This window comes from Vicia villosa, unplaced genomic scaffold, assembly GCF_029867415.1.
Source record: "Vicia villosa cultivar HV-30 ecotype Madison, WI unplaced genomic scaffold, Vvil1.0 ctg.002690F_1_1, whole genome shotgun sequence".
Lineage (NCBI taxonomy): Eukaryota > Viridiplantae > Streptophyta > Magnoliopsida > Fabales > Fabaceae > Vicia > Vicia villosa.
The window spans coordinates 275,714-296,274 of NW_026706007.1; the positions used below are offsets into that span (position 1 = coordinate 275,714).

Genomic DNA, 20,561 nt, shown 5'->3' on the forward strand with positions numbered 1-20,561 from the left:
ATCAATTACGTATAGCGGCGCCTTGAACACAATGAACCCACAAGTCTACCTCTCACATGATGACATGTATTGTACTTCAATCTGACATAACAACAATTCTTTGAGGAATTCTTGAGGAAGATGAGAATTGGAGCACATGAGAACACCTCAACCTTTGATGAATCTTCATAGAGAAAAACCTCGTAGCTTTAGGAGAAAGAAGTTCATCATGAATGACCATACAAAACCCTAGCTTCCAAGATCCTTGATCCAATGCAAATTTATTTGATTAATGATGCATGATGCTATGTTAATGCCCTAATGGAAAGATGATGCATATGAAATGAAAAGCACAAGCCATTTGGCAATTAAATAAGTGGGCAAATTTTGGGGTGCAACAGGCGGGGGCGGCTTCTTTCTCCTCATACTGTATATAGGCTTGGGCTTTGAGGAAGAATTCGTCAAGAGTGGCCGGAGTTTCAATTCCGACGGCTTTAGCGAAGTCCAAACATGGTCGGAGGCCGCGCTCGAGCAAGAACTTCTTCATATGTGCAGTGGTGGATACCTGTACAGCTTCTTTACTGAATCTTTCTATGTACGCTCGTAGAGATTCGTCCTTTCCTTGGATAATAGCTTCCAAGGAGGCTTCTGACTTTGGGTGTCTTCGTGAGGCCGTGAAATGTCTGGAAAAAAGTTTTCCGACCACCCTCCATGATGTGATGGACTCGTCTGGCAAACTTTTATACCAAGTAATGGCTCCTTTTCGCAGGGTGGTCGGGAACAAACGGCATTTAATGGCGCCGGGTACTCCTCTGTAGTCGAGAAGGGCGTCGATGTTCTTAATGTGCTCGTCCGGATCCGTGGTCCCGTCGTAGGTCCCTAACGGAGGGGGTTTTTCGAGACCGGTTGGCAGGGGAGCCTCTAAAATTGCCTGGAATAGAGGACCATGGCGCTCTTCTTCGTCGTCGGTGGCGGAGGGAGAAAAAGATCGGCTCTGGCTACGCCTGCGTCGCCTCCGGTTGTCGTTGTGTTTGCTTGGGGGTGATCTAGATTTCCTTCTTGGCCGAGGGGACTGTGAATGGTGGCGGGAAAGCAGATCGCTCGATCCTTTCTTGGAAGAGGGATCCCCATTCTTCTTGGGAGAAGGGGAACGTGGACGTTTCTTGGTCAACATTTCGCTTCGAGAACGAGTTTTCTGATCGGGGGAGTTCTTGAACGACGCTTCTGTTCGAGGGCCCCGATTCGGTTACTTTGCTGTTGCAAGAGAGCATTGGTTTGGGCAAGAGCAACTAGAACAACGTTTATGGTCTGGTCCAGAAGAGTCTGCCCTTTAGGGAGGAAAGGGTTGCCCAGACTTTCTTCGTGGGTGTCCTTCCCGCTTGTATCTTCGAAGCGATGAGATTGATCATCTTGGAGATCTTTAGGGGAAGGGGATGCTGTGACACCGTCTCGAGGGACGGTATTTCTGGAAGGAGGAACGACGAAGATGTCGTTTTTCTTGAGAATTGCAGCGTCTAATGACGAGGGATCTTCGTTATTGCCGGCCATGAGTATGATTTGGTTAAAGCTTTGGTTCCTGGGTTCTTGCAGGATGCAAGAATGGATCAAGAAGGTGCAAGAAAGAGGAACGAGGGAGCTAGAATTCCCACAACGGCGCCACTGATCCTACCGTGCAGATCAGATGGCCAGCAACAATGAAGGCTTGAAGTTCGGGATGACGAATATGGAAAAAAGGTGTTGTACCTTCAAGGCACTCCGATGCCAAAGTAAGTATGTGTTCCACAAGGTACAACAATGTAATAGGGCTTTTAGTGGTAAGAAAAAGACTACCTTGCCCTCTGTACGTAGAGGGCTATTTATAGGATGTTCTTGGAACGAATTAGACTCCTCTTTATAGGCAGGATATTTAGGAGACGCGTGGACTGCTTGTTTACCGGGCACGAGGGGCCCTCGTGGTCGGTTGCTTGGCCTAGTTTTCCCGGTCTGCTTAGATGGAGACTGCCACGCGTGATCTGAAGTGTGTTGGGCCGAAGGCAGGAATGGCCCAATTGATTGTATTGGGCCGGTCCAGAACAATATATGTATATATATATATATATATATATATATATATATAATTAAATTAATAAACTAAATATATTAAAATTTATAAAATTTATAAATTAATTCAATAAACTAAATATACTAAAATATAAAAATTAAGAAACTAAAATTATAAATCTAATATTACTAAATAATGTAATTATAATTTAACTAATAGTTTACACAAATTCAAAATCAAAAGTAACAACAAAATAAAAACTAAATTAAATCAACAATCAGTCCGGGTCGGGAAACTCATCATCATTTAGATTTTCCTGATCAGTCGGAGCAGAATCCCCCATATTTTGGTTTCCACCAAAAGATTGCATAAATTGTCGCATTTGTGCCTCCATATCCAATTGTCTTTTCGCCATGACCTCCATTTCCCGCTGATGATCATTCCGCATTGCCATCATTTGGGCCTCCATTTGGGCTTTCAGTGCCGCTTCACGTTCCGCCGCCTCACGCCCACCTCATTTACCGCCAATTGTCTTACGGTTTCTCTCTGTTCATCTGTTAAAGTTACAGGACGTGAACCTCCTTCCCCGTCGAGAACTCTTTGATATAGAGTTCTATCATCAGGTCTCAAGGTGCCTGCCAAATTTTCACCACCAAAAAAAACACCCGTTAGGCCCCTTGCCGCCAATGACTTTAGTCCAAAGATAAAAATCCACATCCGGATGAAGCGGCTCTCCCGGTCTTGGAGTATACTGCAGAGGATATATGCACGCGGCAGAGGATACATTATCGTTTATGCCATACATAAGCATTTACATCAGTTCAGAATCGGCACTTTTATCATCAATTTAATTCATATATATCAACACTTTATCGACACTTCATAATCGCCACCAAATGCATCACAATTCATCGCTTAAAGAAATACCGATAGCTTAAAAAAATAATAACGATAGGTTAACTAAATATAATACCAAACTTAACCAAATAATACGGATAGCTTAACCAAATATAATACGGATAGCTTAACCAAATATAATACCCAACTTAACCAAATAATACCGATAGCTTAACAAAATATAATACCGATAGCTTAACCAAATATAATACCCAACTTAACCAAATAATACAGATAGCTTAACCAAATATAATACCGATAGCTTAACCAAATATAATACCCAACTTAACCAAATAATACCGATAGCTTAACCAAATATAATACCCAACTTAACCAAATAATACCGATAGCTTAAAAAAATAATACTGATAGCTTAACCAAATATAATATCCAACTTAAATAACTTACCATAGCTTTTTGTGTACGATCGTCAACAAAAGCTCCTGTTTTCTTTTTCCGAGTCCTCGCAACCAGCTCGGTCATAAGTGGTGGTCTATTTAATTCCTTAGTCTAAATAACAAAATAAACTATAATTAATAATATCAACTATTAATTGAAATTATAACTTTAAGAAGTGGTAATAATTATTACCAGGCGTCGAACATGCTCAGCAGTGCTTATACTTCCAACAGCATTAAGGCAAGCCCCCTTTTTAGATGCTCTCATCTTCTTTGCATTTTCAGATTTGGCCGCAAACTCATCACTCTCCCAATATTTAAGAAGTTCCCGAAAGATTTCTTCTCCTATCCAACTGGGATGGATGTCATGAAGTTCCCAACGCTTTCTAACACGTCGTAGCATGTCAAAAAGTCGTCTTGCAGTTCTGCCATAATAATTTTTTTTAATCTGTCTCTCTTTCATTGGTTCCCACACACATTTTTCCTGCAATAAAAGTAGATAAAATAAAAGTTAGATAACTGTAGTGAAAAAGTCATTTAAATAACAATAACTTAAACAATAAATTAAGTATACTTGAAAATGCGTAAACCAATGTTCTCTATCCTCGCCCTTAACATCTTTAAAAGTCTTTATAAGTTTTTTATAATTCTGCTGAATTATATAACTTATAACTTTGGCAGCAGTCTGACTCGGCGTGAATCTAAACAACATTAATTGAATTAACATTAATTATAAAGTTATTTAAAATGGAAACGTATACTTAAATAAAAATTGATAAATAAGAAACTTACGAGCTTCCTTCGGGCCTAATAAAAAATCTCCCGTCAATGATATGAATCTGACTCGGATCATCATCCCCTCGAAGATCGCTCCCATCCAACTCATCATCCGCAGTCTCATCCTCCGCCTGATCATCATCCTGTGGGGGCACATGTGGGGGATGTGGGGTGGGACCAGTCTGTGTGGGAGGTGGAAAACTAGATCCTCCAGTCTGCTGGAAAGAGGAGGGACTAATCTGTGTGGGAGGTGGAAAACTAGATCCTCCAGTCTGCTGGAAAGATGAGGGACTAATCTGTGTGGGAGGTGGAAAACCAAATCCTCCGGTCTGCCGAAAGGATGGGGGCACATGTGTCTGATGGAAGGATGGGGGCATCTGTGTCTGCTGGAAGGATGGGTAACCAGGTGGTGGTGGGGTAATAAAAGACGGACTGTCATATGGATACGGAGAGGAGAGTAGTGGCAGAAAAGCCTGAGTACTGGCCATGGACATACGATTAACCTGACTCTGCGGGGGAGGACACGTGGCCGACTGAGGTGACTGACATACTACTACTCATGGGGTTGGGACTTCTTCTTACCGCTATCAGCTACACCCTTACCTTTATCAGGTCGGGGTGGCATTTTACCTATTTATAGAGATTACACAATTAATATAAATATATTCAACAAATGGTTCACTAAGTAAAATTATAAAAATATAATCTCAACAACTGGTTTTCATTAACACATTCAATACATAGTTCATTAAGTGAAATTATAAAAATACATTTTCAATAACACATATTCATTATTCTAAATCTTCATGCTCGTCATCCACATCATTCTCATCATTTGATGTGATATTGTCCTCAGATGCAATATCTTCATGCTCTTCATCCAATATAGACGAATCAACTAGATGCCCCTCAACCATTGTATCAGACAAACTTGTAGTTTGTTCATCTGCAACCACGTCAATAATTTGTTCCACTTTATCAACTTGGAAAGCAAGATCTTCTTCCACTAGATCGTCAGATTCAATATGATCCATTGGTTTTGTTTTTATAACAACACACCACCCTCGTTTACGTGGCACAAATGAAAGATAAGGAACATAATAAACTTGCCTAACAATATGTGATATTATGAAAGGGTCATACTCTTTGTACCTCCGGTCCATTTGAATCTCAACAGTACCATATGTCCTATCTATTTTTGTGCCTCTAGTTGGATCATACCATTCACAATAAAACAAGACAACTTTATTTTCTGAGTCCAAGTAAGTGTACACCAACTCGTACATATGTTTGACAAAACCATAGAAGTCATCTTCACCACCATCTGTAACTCCTTTCACAAAAACACCACTGTTTATGGTCTTTTTCCCTTCAGTCCATGTATGAGTGTGAAATTTATATCCATTCACGAAGTATGTGTGCCATTCATTTGCGCTTTGAATAGGGCCTTGAGACAAGTTTCTCAAATGGAGTATTTCGGGAGTCGGTGCAACAACGCTATACTATCTCTCCTTAAACCATGCTGGAAGTTGAGCATGGATGACACCAGATGTTGATTGTACACCGGTAGTATGAAAACAGGTGTTGTTGAATTCCCTAAAAAGAAACACATTATAAGTTTTAGAGTAATGAGTTTTATGATTGTAAAGAAAAATAAAAGTTAGGGGTATGTATACTTACTAAAGAATTGGTTTAACTTCAATGCAGTTGATCAAGACAAGAACATGGGCAGATTGCATTTCTTGTTGGGTCAACCAATGCACACCCTTTTTTTTAGATGGACGGCCTGGAAGCCCGAAGACCAATAAAGTGAATTGACTCCTTTCACAAACATTGACAGGATTTTGAATGATTCTTGGAGTTAACATCAAATGCTTGAAATAGTGACTGCAAAAATGTGATGTTTCTCGATGCAAGTAATATGCACATATCGATCCTTCAACTCTAGCCTTATTTTTCATTGATCGTTTTGAATCACCCATGAACCTTTCAAACGGATACATCCACCTATATTGAACACGTCCTCCAAGATAAGCTTCATAGGCAAGATGCACAGGTAGATGTTCCATGGAGTCAAAAAAACCAGGCGGAAATACTTGTTCCAACTTGCATAGAATGACTAGAATATTTTGATCCAACTTAATGATATCATCTACTTTTAAAGCTGAAGCACAAATATCTCTGAAAAATTGACTAATTTCAGTCAATGGATTAAGCACATGTTTAGGTAGAGAACCAAACGCAATTGGTAGCAATTGTTCCATAAAAACATGGCAATCATGACTTTTCATACCATGCAACTTCCCAGTGTTAGCGTCAGCACACCTTGCTAAATTTGAAGAATAGCCATCGGGCATTCTCAATTATTTTAACCACCGACAAAACGCTTTACCTTCTTAGGAGGTCAGACTGAAACAAGCCTTCGGTTTCAATAATTTTCCATTTGGTTGAGGCTTCAACTCCAACTCTTTTCGATTGCACCATTTTTCCATGTCATGTCTAGCCTTCTCATTATCTTTTGTCTTGTCTTTAACATCCATCACGGTGTTAAATACATTATCAAAAAAATTCTTCTCAATATGCATAACATCTAGATTATGGCGCAACAAATTATCTTTCCAATATGGAAGGTCCCAAAATATACGTCTTTTTGTCCAATTGTGATCGACCCCATATCCTTCAATTCTACATGCCTTTCTAGTATCTGTAATTTTTGGTAGCCCACAAACTTGGTCCCATATAGCACCTGGTGACAATCAGAGCGGAGGCATATCTGTTACCTGTTTGTCATTTATGAAATTTGCCTTGTTCTTTCTATACGAATGATTTTTTGGTAGAAATCTGCGGTGACAGTCAAACCACGAGCTTTTCCCCCCTTTATCCAACGTAAACGCCTTGGTGTATCTCATACAATGCAGACAACCCATTCTACCATGTGTACCCCAACCAGACAACATGCCATATGCTGGAAAGTCATTGATGGTCCACATCAAGGCAGCTCGCATAGTAAAGTTTTGTTTACGTGATATATCATAAGTCCATTCTTCACCAATCCACAACCTCTTCAAATCATCAATTAAAGGTTGTAAATACACATCAATTCCGACTTTTGGACTCGAAGGTCCTGGAATGACGCACGTCAAAAACATGTATGGTATTGTCATGCACATCTCGGGAGGGAGGTTGTAAGGGGTTAAAATAACTGGCCAACAAGAATACGCACTTCCCGACGCTTGAACATAAGGAGAAAAACCATCTGAGCATAATCCAAACCTGACATTTCTAGGTTTTGCGGCAAAATCAGGATGTATTCGATCAAAGTGTTTCCATGCCTCGCCATCAGATGGATGCCGCATAGTTCCTGGACTTGTTTTGTTTGTATGATGCCATGTCATTTGACTTGCACTGTGCATTGAAGCAAACATTCTTTTTAACCTTGGAATTATCGGAAGATAAAACATGGACTTTACTGCTACACGGTCTTGATTAGTGTTAATGGCTCTACTGCGAACTTTATATCTTGGACTCATACAAAATTTGCATTCCTCCAACAATCCATCTTGAGTACCAAACTCATTGTCATAAAACAACATACAACCATTAATGCAACAATCAATCTTTCTTACTCTTAAGCCCAACTTCGACACCAACTTCTTTGCTTCATAAAATGTTGTAGGTAAGTTGTCTTTCATTGCAGTTAAGTCCAACATCATTTTTACAAAGAATTCCAAACATTGATCAGGAACATTCCAATTTGACTTGGCGGCCAATAATCTCACACACATTGATAACTTTGAGTCAGACGAACCGTCAAACAACGGCGTATTCATCTCATTCAACAACTGATAAAATCTCTGCGCTTCCTCGTTCGACATCTCTTCCCCATCAAAATCTTCAGGTTGATCATAGGTCACGTTCACACCAAAAGCATCCTCAACCATGTCACCGATCTGATTAAAGTTTTCCTCATATTCAATAGGCGTTCTTTCCTCATATTCCATTGGCATACGACTACTTGAAGCATGCGTACTGCTAGTCTCTGGTACGTTACTCGGCAATTTTTCACCATTAAACGTCCAAACCCAATGATTTTCCATGAAACCCCTTCTATACAAATGACTGGCCACTTCCTCTGGGTCACTAATTATAGGTCTACATTCACATTTAAGACATGGACACCTAACTCCTCCTTCGCTTCGACAACATTCTTGAGCAAACGCCCACGTGATAAACCCGTTAACTCCTTCTATAAAATTGAGTTTAAGTGCACGTCTTCCTGGTTCCACTCTATCGTACATCCAACTACGATAATACAAATAATATTCCATATTGCACATATATCCAATCATTCTCTTTTTAGTAACAATAATTAAACATTTACTTATATCAACTATAAGTAAATAATTTTCTACAATATCATTTTCTAACAATATATACATTCTAACATTCTAACAATATATACATTCTATAACATTCTAACAATATTATATACATTCTAACATTCTGACAATATATACATTCTAACAATAATACATATTATATATAATATTTTCGTTTTTATTAAATCTATACTTATAACATTCTAAAAATTATAACATCCTAATATTCTATAATTATAATAACATCCTCATATTCTGTTTTTATATATATACATTCTAAAAATTATAACATAAAATTTGTTTTTATTAAGATACATCATAAAAGAGTTTAAAATTATAGATCAAGATACATACACCACTTTAAAATTTATTTATAAATAATTATTGTAAAATTTGTATCTATGTCTTAATGATCTACTATATTTATTTAATATTGTCAAATGTTTACTACTTCTAATTCTAAATCAATAACATTTTAGTGATCTACTATAATTATTTATTAATCTAATCAAATGTTTACTACTACTAATAAATCAATAACACCAACTCTAACATTGCATTTGTGTAAAAAAAACTCTAACATCTTATTGCATCCGTGGAACATATTATTTTTCTAATTAGATAATCACATATAAAAATCTAAATTATATATTAAATTAATCTATAATATATAATCACATCAAAAAATAAATTATATATCAAATTAATCTATAACATATAATCACATCAAAAAATAAATTATATATCAAAATAATGTATAACATATATATATATATATATATATATATATATATATATATATATATATATATATATATATATATATATATATATATATATATATATATATATATATATATATATATATATATAATCACATCAAAAAATCTGAAAAATTAGATAAATAAAATTGTGAAAAAAAACCTCAATGAACTTGAACAATATTTAGTGAGCTCTTGTAGTTGAATCAAAATCAGAAATTCTTCACCTACACATATATTAAATCAAAATCAGAATGTAATATTTATTCTTAGCAAAAAATTAAAAAAAAATTAACAAGAACAAGTGAAGATTGCATACCTGGAAATGGGGGATTGTATGAAAATAAAAGAAAAATTTGAGACTTGAAGAGATGGTGGGTTGAAGAGGGAGGAGGGTTGAAGAGGGAGGAGAGGAAGAGGGTTTAGGGGAAGAAAAACTGAAATGGGGGTTCTGGGAAGAGGAGCGAAATGCGAATGGGTATATTACATTTAGCGACGTGATTTTCACATGTCTAGTCAGCGACATGAAAATCACGTCGCAACATCCTAACAGTCATAAATGTGTCAGTCAACTGCACACATGACTGCATTAACTGATGGGCGTGATATACTAAAAAGTTTGCGACGTGATATACACGCCGCAACAAAAAAAATGAAAATTTGAAATTCCCCCCTTTGAAACGTCAATCTACTTTACCTACTTTGCATTTATTTTATTTTATTTAGTGGTTGCGACGTGTTTTTCACTTCGCAAATTTTTTTTAAAATAATATTTCTGACACCCCATGTGCCAACGTTGATTTTAGTTTTTTAATATTAAAAACTTATAGTGACGTGATTATCACGTCGCAACACACTTTTTTGAGCCACGTAATAATCACGTCGCAAAATCAGGTGGCTATATCACACTTTTCTTGTAGTGTATGAGTTAAATTTAAAAAATTGTGGGCGTAGTTTGAAAATTTGAGGAAAAATAATAATATTATACTTAAATGTGTAATAATATATGGTGGTGGAATTTCATTGATAACTAATCCAAAAATATAGTCGAAATATTATAACCAAAAATTTAAACCAAAATCATATTATAACTTAGTGTGAATATTAGAATTTTTTTTTTGAATAACCAGATTTTTAAAAAAAATTTCAAAAGTAACAAGTTTTTCAAAAAAATTACACAAATGTCATTTTTTTTTAAATTAAACACGTTGTCGCCAGGGGGGGTGGCGACAACACTTAGCCCATAACATTGTCGCCAATGGGCCCGGCGAAGACATGCAGAAAACAGGTGTTGTCGCCACCCCCCCGGCGACAACACCCCCCCTTTATTTTTCTTTTCAATTTTTTTATATTATTTTTTTTAGCTGTTTTTTTTAACTATTTTTTTAGTTTGGAAAAATAATATCAATAAATAAAAAAGTACCAAATACATTAACCATTAATCATAATTAAAAAAGTACATTAAAATTAAAAACAACACAAAATACATTAATGATAATAATAAAATTCCTATTGAGCGCCACGTGGACCATAGTACGATCCGCAATCAGGTTGTCTAATAACTCGTGTAGAAGGGTCACGAGTTGGTAGTGCTCCCCTATTCCTGCGATGCCCCCATCTATTTGGTTCCTCTTGTGTTTGAGTCGACGGCCCCTCAATGCATTCCGGGTCTACAAAATCTGTGAGCCGTCCTTGACCTCTAGAATTCCCGCTATAAGGAAGGCGGGTGCCCGCGGCGCCGTCAAAGCTTTGTCTAGGTGGGTTGAAATTTCTCCTAGTGGGTGCGGCCTCAAAGTTTGGTCTTTGGAAGTTGGTGGTGGATTCGGTTTGGTTAAAATACATTGGTTGTGGTGGTGTATTGAAGTTCAATGGTTGGTTGGGGTATTGTGATGTTGGTTGGTCGAATGAGTTGTATGGCGGGTATTCTTCTTGTATGCCTATGTCGGGGGTAAGTGGTGGTGATCTGGAAGAGCTCGCCATATTGAGTTCTTGGAAGCGTAGGTGGTGGGGTTGAGTTTGTGGTTGAGTTTGAAATGGTTGTTGGTGGTGGTATTGTTGGGATTGTTGTTGTTGTTGTTGGTAAATAGGTGTTTGTTGGTTTATTGGTTGTTGTTGGTAATTTTGTTGTTGTTGTTGTTGTGGTGGGTAATTTTGTTGTTGGAAATTTGATGGTGGTTGATGATGTTGGAAATATGGTGGTGGTTGTTGTTGTTAGAAATTTTTTTGTTGATTCCATTGTTGTTGTTGTTCTTGGAAAATATGTGGTTGTTGTTGTTGTCCTCCAAAATATGGTTGTTGTGCTCACGGGTCTGCCAAATAGAAAGGGTCAGACAGAAACATTTCGGGATTTGTGACCGTTCTGTACCAGTTGACATATTCAGCAGTTGGTTTCATTTCTTCCGGCGCCACAGGAAATTGTAGGACAGTGGTGGAACGACGAGCCCATATTTTACACTGCTCTTTAGCAAACGTCTTCCAATTTTCTACGTACCACTGTTGGCTAACCTTTTGCAGATGCCAAGGTGCCAAAGACTCAGGCTCAGGGGGGTCAGGGATACCTTGATGCATGCCGAATTGAAGCTTTACACGGTCACTGATCGACCACCAATTTCACCTCGTTTCTATGTTCTGATCAATGGAAAAACACTTCATTCGGTGGTAGTTTTAATCGTTTTAGTCTTGTTCTTTCTAGTTTTGCGTATTTTCATATTTGAGTTTGATGTGTTTTATTTTCTAGTTTTTGTTGGTTTTTCTATTGCTTTTGATCTTGTATTGGTAGTGTTTAAGTGTTGCAGGAATAAGGCACGATTCGAGTCAAGGAAAAGTGGTTTGTGGCGAGACAGAGCTGTGACACGGCCACCCGTGTCCTGTGACACGGCCGTGTCACACTTGCTGAAGGAAAATATTTCAAAATCTTGGAACCATTAAGTCAGAAGTCTGACACGGCTGTGTCAGACGTGTGCGCAGAAAAAGTTTTGTTTTAAATCTTTGGACTTTGTCACTTAAGGAAGGGCATGATGGACTTTTCAGAAGAGAATATTTGCTGAGAGTTATTTAGTCACCGTTTGGAAAGGAGAAAAGCACTTTTTGATAGCGGGCGAATGTGAAAAAGAAGATTGAGAGCACTAGTGATTGGGCGAAGAAATCTTCAAGAGCATCCGCGATTGAAGATCAATTGCGATTCAACCAATTGTAATGTCTTCATCTTTAATCATTGTTATGCTAACAATTGCCATGAGTAGCTAAACTCTTACTTGTTAGGATTGATGTCCCTGGATCATGTGATGTAATGAATAATCTTTACCGTTATTTTCGGATTATCTTTATGAAATTCAGTTATGATTAAAAGTTCTTATTGCTTCAATATATTGGAAAATATATGTGTTGATTTACGGTTGGGGTTTTGTCGGACAAACTACCTCAATGCTTTTTTAATCATAACGCTATAATTAAGAATCACTTAGGAATAAGGGTTTGATGCGTAGCGATCAAATTATCCGGGCTATGTCTTATAGAATCTTGAGATAAAATTATCTTGTTATAGAATCAATTTTTTTTCTTTTTACACAACATTTTTCTTTCATGTGTTCTCTTTTTTTTTTCACACTTGCCTCATTCTTTTGCCACCAGACTCGGTTACCCCAAACTTAACTTTTGCTATCGGACTCGGACTTATAGTTAACACCAAAAATAGAGGAAACAAGAGGGGTTGTGAAAAATATATATTTATTATTTTTTTTAGTTTTTTTTTTAAGAAAAAGAAAAACATGGATGATGGGCAAAGATAGGTTACAAGGGATGATAAACAACAAGGTTGGGTGAGAAAGGCTCAGGGTTAAAGAAAAAAATAAATGCCTCAGTGTGTGTGATCGATGTGTGTACTATATGAAGAACAAGTGCAAAATTAAAGTGATGATGCCATACCCGATGCTCTCGCATGATGAAATGAAGTATTTGGCTTTATATATCCTCACAGGTTTGGTATTGCTTACAGGTTCAACAATGGTCTCCATTTTGTACAACTTCGTGTCCGGTTCGGGTTGCTCTAAACTACTTCACTTGGCACCATCAAGTTGCGTCTCGCATTTTTCTTCAGTTGTGCCAACTTTCACAGGTGCCCCGGAAGCCAATTAAAGGTGCGTCTTTCTCCTTTTTCACCTACATTCTCACGATTCTTTTCTCTGGAATTACACTCATCCTGGTACACAAAATACTCAAAACACACATAAAACACTGAAATAAAACAGAAATAACAAAAACAGAAATAACATGAAAGAACCTCCCCCACACTTGGACTTGACATTGTCCTCAATGGATAAGCAAGCATAAGGGAGACATACAGAGCTCACTGAGGCGGCGGTGGAGGATATGGAAATTGCAATATCATGCATTGCATCATTTCCTGAATGTTATAAATAGCAGTCCCTTGTCGGGTCTGCTCCTCTCCTTGGAGGGTTTGCTCTAGGCCTTGCCTTAATAGCTTATCGCCTTGGCGGGTTTGTTCCCCCCTCAGGTACTCGATCTCAGAATGCATCCATCCCCATTGGTCCTGCGGCATTTGAGATGTGCCCTCATCAAATCCGCTTGGAGGCGGACTTGTTTGTTCAGCTTCCTCATGATGCTACGGGTCATCATCTTCACCACCTGCATCTAAAAATTCCAAATCCATGTCACCTTCCCAAGTTGGGGTGGTACTTGTATATAACCAGTTAGCCTTATCATAAATGGACACACGGTTAGGATTAGGCAATTCTAAAATGTGAGCCCCATGAACCATTAAGGAGTAAGTTTAGGGTTGTACAGAGATCATTCCTTGCTTAATCAAAGCAGCCATATGAATTTTTAAAATACGCGGATTTACCTCTGGAAGATTCTGCAGCTCTGCACCATACCCCAAACCGTCCGCCAAAGCGGTAACAATACCACCAACAGAAATAGCACCTGATTTAGCCCTACTCACCTTTTTCAAATGATCCGCTATGAAAGTGGCCGCATTTAGCGGTTTTTGTTCAGCCATATAGTATAAGAAATATAACTCCCGAATGGAAGCTACGCCCGGGCTATCTCCTCTACCAAAGAGGGTATATGCCAGAGCCTTCTGGGCATAGCGGAAGCAAGGGTTTTGGATGCTTGTTGCTTTTGCCCCTTTAGGACAATAAGATTCTCTACCTGTGATAGCTATCCAAAATGTTTCGGGGTCAAAAGAGTTCGGTGCTCGCCCCGCACCTGAACTTGGTATTCTTAAAGCCTCCCAAAAATCCTCCAAGCTTAATTCATGATCAATAACAAACATACGGAATTTTAACGTCCCGTAATGCTTGGGTTCCAACCTGTTCGTTCTCAGTTTCATCTCAAATTCAAGAGTGCTCAGAAATTCATAGGTTAATCGTTCAAAAGTAGGAGCCTCAAACTGAATCAATCTTAACAAACCCAAAGCATGGAACATACGATGTATCTCAGTTTTTATTCCTAAACTTTTAGTAGTGGTATCACAAACATACCTTGTCGGTAAAATCTTCCTATGAAGATGAGCATTATACCTCTCTCGGTGAGTGTCCATCCGGAAAGTAATTCCATGGTTGTTCCCCTCTCTTCGCGCTCTTTGTGTAGGTCTAGATGTCCCAGCATTGTCTCTTCTTGGTGCGGCTTTCCTTGGAGGCATCCTTGCAACCAACAAAAATTCAAAAACACAAACCATGGGGAAAACGAAAAGTGGGAAAAAAATCTGCGCTCCTGTCTGACACGGCCGTGTCCCACGACACGGGTGCCCGTGTCAGGCCTCTGGTCCTTGGAAAATTGTAATTAAAAAGATCTTCTTCAGGGCCTGTGACACGGCCGTGTCCCATGACACGGGTGCCCGTGTCACACCTCTGGTTTCCTCAAATCAAGTTTTTTCAATCCTCTTTCCTCAAGGCCTGTGACACGCCCGTGTCACATGACACGGGTGCCTGTGTCAGACCCCTGACTCTCCCAAACTTGAATTTTCTCCACCCGCTTCTTGCTCCGTGAAACACATTGTTTGTACCTATATAATAAAATAAAGAAAAAAACATAAAACTGTTAAAATAAATCCCGTGGGTTGCCTCTCACGAAGCGCTTCGTTTAACGTCGCATGGCTCGACGGCTGTTTATTTCATCCTTCAAAACGAACAACTTCAATCCGCCCACCTGGTTGACCTTGGTAATCTGGTTTGAGCCGGTGCCCATTCACCTTGAAAATATCCCCATTCGCTTGATTTTTGATCTCTATAGCTCCATGAGGAAAAACTTTGTGAACCGTAAACGGTCCCGACCACTTTGATTTCAACTTTCCTGGGAAGAGTTTCAACCTTGAGTTGTATAAGAGAACTTGTTGTCCCTCCCAGAACTCCTTATGTTGGATTCTCCCATCAGGCCACCTTTTTGTTTTCTCTTTGTAAATCTTCGCATTTTCATAAGCTTGGTTGCAGAATTCTTCTAACTCGTGGAGTTGGAGAAGTCTAGAGCTTGCCGCTTTAGATAGATCCATGTTGAGAAACTTTGATGCCCAGAATGCCTTATGCTCTAATTCCAAAGGAAAATGGCATGCCTTCCCATACACAAGTTGATACGGTGACATTTCGATTGGTGTTTTGAAAGCTGTCCTCTATGCCCATAGTGCATCATCCAGCTTGATCGCCCAATCCTTCCGAGAGGCACTCACCGTCTTTTCCAGAGTTTGCTTGAGTTGTCTGTTTGAAACTTCAACCTGTCCACTTGTTTGAGGATGATAAGCTATGGCTATCTTGTGTTTCACATTGTATTTTTGGAGTAATCGTTCCATGAGATGATTCAAGAAATGCGTTCCTTCATCACTTATGAGAGCTCTCGGTACTCCAAATCTAGCAAAGATATTTTCTTTCAAAAACTTCACCACCACCTTAGCATCGTTTGACGGTATAGAAACAGCCTAGACCCATTTTGACACATAATCCACAGCTACTAGAATATAATTTTTCCCAAATGAAGGTGGAAATGGTCCCATGAAGTCTATACCCCAAACATCGAACAACTCCACTTCCAGCATCGAGTTTTGAGGCATCTGGTTTCTTTTGGATATGTTGCCTGTCCTTTGGCACTTTTCACAATGTCTCACAAACTCTTGAGCATCCTTGAATACAGTTGGCCAGTATAGCCCTGATTGCAAAATCTTAGCTGCTATTCGATCACCACTAAAATGTCACCCATAATCTGAAGCATGACATGCCTTCAACACTTCTTCTTGCTCTTTTTGAGGTAAACATCTTCTGATCAAACCATCGACTCCTCTTTTATACAAGAACCAATCGTCCCATAGATAGAACCTGCAGTCATGAACAAACTTTTTCCTTCGATTAGAGTCAAAATCGTCGGGGATGATACCACCGACAATATAGTTTGCATAATCTGCGAACCAAGGTACACCAGTCACTGCCAGGATGTGTTCATCGGCGAACACATCTTTGATTGGGCGCTTTTCTTCTGTCTTGTTTATTGGTGTCATTCGAGATAAGAGGTCAGCTACGGTGTTTTCACACCCCTTCTTGTCTCGAATTTCAACATCAAACTCCTGAAGGAGTAAGATCCACCTCAAAAGTCTTGGCTTAAAGTCCTGTTTAGCAAAGATATACTTCAAAGCAGAATGGTCAGTATAAGCGATGACTCTAGACCCCAACAGATATTGCCTGAATTTATCGAAGGCATAAACAACGGCTAGCAACTCCTTCTCGGTAGTCGCATAATTAATTTGTGCGGGGTTCAAAACATGACTAGCATAATATATAACATGAAGTAATTTCTCTCTCCGCTGTCCTAATACTGCCCCTACAGCAATATCGCTTGCGTCACACATGATCTCAAAAGGTAGAGACCAATCAGGGGCTACAACAATGGGTGCCGAGACTAATTTCTTCTTAATTGTCTCAAAAGCTACCGCACATTCATCATCAAAAGTGAAAGTTTTATCCTTAACCAAAAGAGTAGTTAAGGGTTTTGCAATTTTTGAAAAGTCTCTTATGAACCTACGGTAAAACCCCGCATGTCCTAAGAAACTTCTGATACCTTTTTCGTTCATCGGTGGTGGCAGCTTTGAGATGACTTCAACCTTCGCTTGGTCCACTTCGATTCCTTTGTAGGAAATCTTGTGTCCAAGAAATATTCCTTCACGGACCATAAAATGGCATTTTTCCCAATTCAAGATCAAATTGGTCTGTTGACATCTTTCTAAAACAAGAGCAAGGTTAGTTAAGCAATTGTCAAATGACTTACCAAAGACTGAAAAATCATCCATGAAGACCTCCATGTGTTTTTCAAGCATATTGTCAAAAATCGCTTGCATGCATCTTTGAAAAGTGGCCAGAGCATTACATAACCCGAATGGCATCCTTCTGTAGGCAAAAACACCAAATGGACATGTAAACGCTGTCTTTTCTTGGTTTTCTAGTGCAACTGCAATCTGATTATATCCAGAGTACCCGTCGAGGAAGCAATAGTAATCATGTCCCGCTAGCCTTTCCAACATCTGATCAATAAAAGGTAGCGGGAAGTGATCTTTTCTGGTTGCTAGGTTCAGTCTCCTGTAGTCAATGCATACTCTCCACCCTGTAACAGCCCTTGTGGGAATCAACTCATTCTTCTCATTTTTTATTACGGTTGTTCCTCCCTTTTTGGGCACAACATGAACCGGGCTTACCCAAGCACTATCAGATATCGGGTAAATCATCCCAGCATCTAAAAGTTTCACAACTTCTTTTCTCACAACCTCTTTCATTGCTGGGTTCAGACGCCTCTGAGGTTGGACCACTGGCTTGTGATCATCTTCCATGAGGATTTTGTGCATGCACATTGTAGGACTGATCCCTTTTAAATCTTCAATAGACCACCCCATGGAACTTTTATGTTTCTTTAACACTTCTACTAGCTTAAGTTCCTGCAACCATTCAAGGTGCGAGTTTATGATGGCCGGACACCTACTTTCAGCATCAAGGAAAACATATTTTAAATTCTCAGGGAGTTGTTTCAATTCAGCCCCCTTCTTAGGTTCCTCCTTCTTTCCTTCATCCAAAGGTTATCTAAGATCCTCCCACCGTTTTTGTCTAGAACTTTTGAATATGGGACTTGCCTCCATCATAGCCACTACTTCCACTTCTTTTTCATCAACAGCTTCCTCTTTATCGCAACCAGACGAGCTCAACACTCTTATCAAAGGTAATTGTTGTATTTTCAAAGAATTCTCATTAGTACAGATTTGATCAATCACCTCAATATGTTGACTAGTTGCTATATCATCCTTGTACTTCATGGTGTTGCACACATCAATCTTTAGCTCTTCATCATAAACTTTCAGAGTCATTGTGCCTTCTTCAATGTCTATCAAACATCGCCCTGTCTCTAGAAATGGCCTTCCTAAAATAATAGCGATCTCCTCATCTTCCGGCATCTCTAGAATTACAAAATCCACTGGGAACACGAATTTGTCAATTTTCACAAGCACGTCTTCTACTATCCCATAAGGTCTTTTAACAGAGTGGTCAGCAAACTGGAGTGTCATTCTTGTATCTTGTACGTTACCTATCCCCAATCTCTTGTAGATAGACAACGGCATAAGGCTCACACTTGCTCCCAAATCAATTAGAGTTTTCTTGAATGACCTATCCCCAATTGTACAAGGAATAGTCACGGAACCTCGATCTTTCTTCTTCACCGGAATCTTCATACCCTGCAAAATAGCACTACACGTTTCGGTTAGAATAATAGTGTCACGATCGATGGTTCTTTTCTTGGCGATGATGTCCTTCATAAATTTTGCATAAGTAGGCATTTGTTCTAATGCCTCCAAGAATGGAATATTAATCTCCAGCTTCTTGAACATCTCCAAGAACTTTTCAAAATTCTTCTCATGTTGCCCTTTTTTCTTGTTCCTTATCGGAAAAGGAAGTTTTACTGCCGAATTTTGTTTTTGTTCAACCACCTTCTCTTTTGGTGTTGGTTCCATCACCACCACTTCCTCAGCTTCTACCTCATTTTCTCTTATCTCTAAGTCTACCTCCAATAATGGTTCCTCTTCCTCGTCATTATTTTCAACCACACATTTCCCTTTTCCGCTCCTAGTAACAATAGCGCTCACATTATTATGATCTTTAGGATTGGTAACTGTGGCACTTGGTAACGCGCCCGGCTGTTGAAAGTTTGCTAACTGTTGTGCTATCTGAATCATTTGAATCTCCATATTTTTAATGGAGGAACCCGTATTCCAAAAATTACTCCTCGTTTCTTCTTGAAACTGAGAGCTTTGAGCTGCCATTTTTTCGATGGCAATCTCCCAATCTGATTTTCTGGGGGCCTGTTGCTGAGGTTGTTGATAATGTTGTTGAGGAGGTCTATACTGTTGCTGCGACTGTTGACCTTGATATGGAAGAACCCCTTGTTTAGGAGCACTCCCTGGTTGGTCCTTCCATGAAAAATTCGGATGATTTTTCCACCCCGGATTGTAGGTATTTGAGTAGGGGTTGTTTTGTTTCAAGAAGTTTATTTCCTCCACTTGCTGAGCTGTAGCAACACACTGAACAGTAAAATGAGGTCCTCCACATATTTCACACCCTACCGGTTGACTTGCTTGAGCCGGTTGAACTTGTGCTACTGTTTGTTTTTCAAGACCCATCTGTTTCAATCTCTGCTCAACTTCCGCAGCTACCTGATCTTCTATTTTCACAACTTGCGTTGACAATTTCATATCCACTAATCCTTCAGGTTGTCTAACACTACGGTCATATAACTCCAAGTGTTCATTGGCCGCAATAGCTTCTATGATTTTTTTAACACCAGTGGCTGTTGAAAAGTTGGATGAGCCACCGGATGCTGTGTCAATCAGTTGCTTAGTCTTCATTTTAAGACCATTCAAAAAATTTTGCATTTGTTCAGTGACATCCATGTTGTGAGTTGGGCATGCCACCAATAACCTCTTGAATCCCTTATAAGCATCTCCAAGTGATTCTCCTTCCTTCTGTTTAAAATTAACAATATCATACCTCTTACGGATATAAACAGCAGCAGGGAAATACTCATTTAGAAAGGTAGACTCCATTTGTTGCCATGTGGTAATACTCCCAGCAGGTAATGAGTAGAACCACTCTTCAGCCTCATCAGCTAACCTGAATGGAAACATAACCAACTTCTTGGCTTCTTCAGAGTGTCCTTCTATCTTTAGAGATGTTGTCATAGTAAGAAACCTTTGTAAATGCTTATTAGCATCTTCATTTATTCTTCTTGAAAAAGGTTTCTTCTCCAGTTGTCGAATCGTTGCTGGGTGTAGCTGAAAGTGAGCAACATCGAC

General features: G+C 39.0%; 2 protein-coding genes across 2 annotated transcripts; both read right to left on the bottom strand.

Moving 5' to 3' along the window:
- Window positions 1–15,365: 15,365 nt before the first annotated feature.
- On the bottom strand, window positions 15,366–15,830 carry LOC131639582 (uncharacterized). Its single transcript, XM_058910064.1, has one exon. The coding sequence runs from the start codon at window positions 15,828–15,830 to the stop codon at window positions 15,366–15,368; it is 465 nt and encodes a 154-aa protein (XP_058766047.1).
- Window positions 15,831–15,857: 27 nt separating this feature from the next.
- Window positions 15,858–19,457, bottom strand: LOC131639583 (uncharacterized). The gene is made up of 5 exons (XM_058910065.1): window positions 18,351–19,457; window positions 17,823–18,158; window positions 16,555–17,195; window positions 16,254–16,422; window positions 15,858–16,160 (listed from the first exon to the last, which is right to left on the bottom strand). The coding sequence occupies exons 1-5, from the start codon at window positions 19,455–19,457 to the stop codon at window positions 15,858–15,860; spliced, it is 2,556 nt and encodes an 851-aa protein (XP_058766048.1).
- Window positions 19,458–20,561: the final 1,104 nt, after the last annotated feature.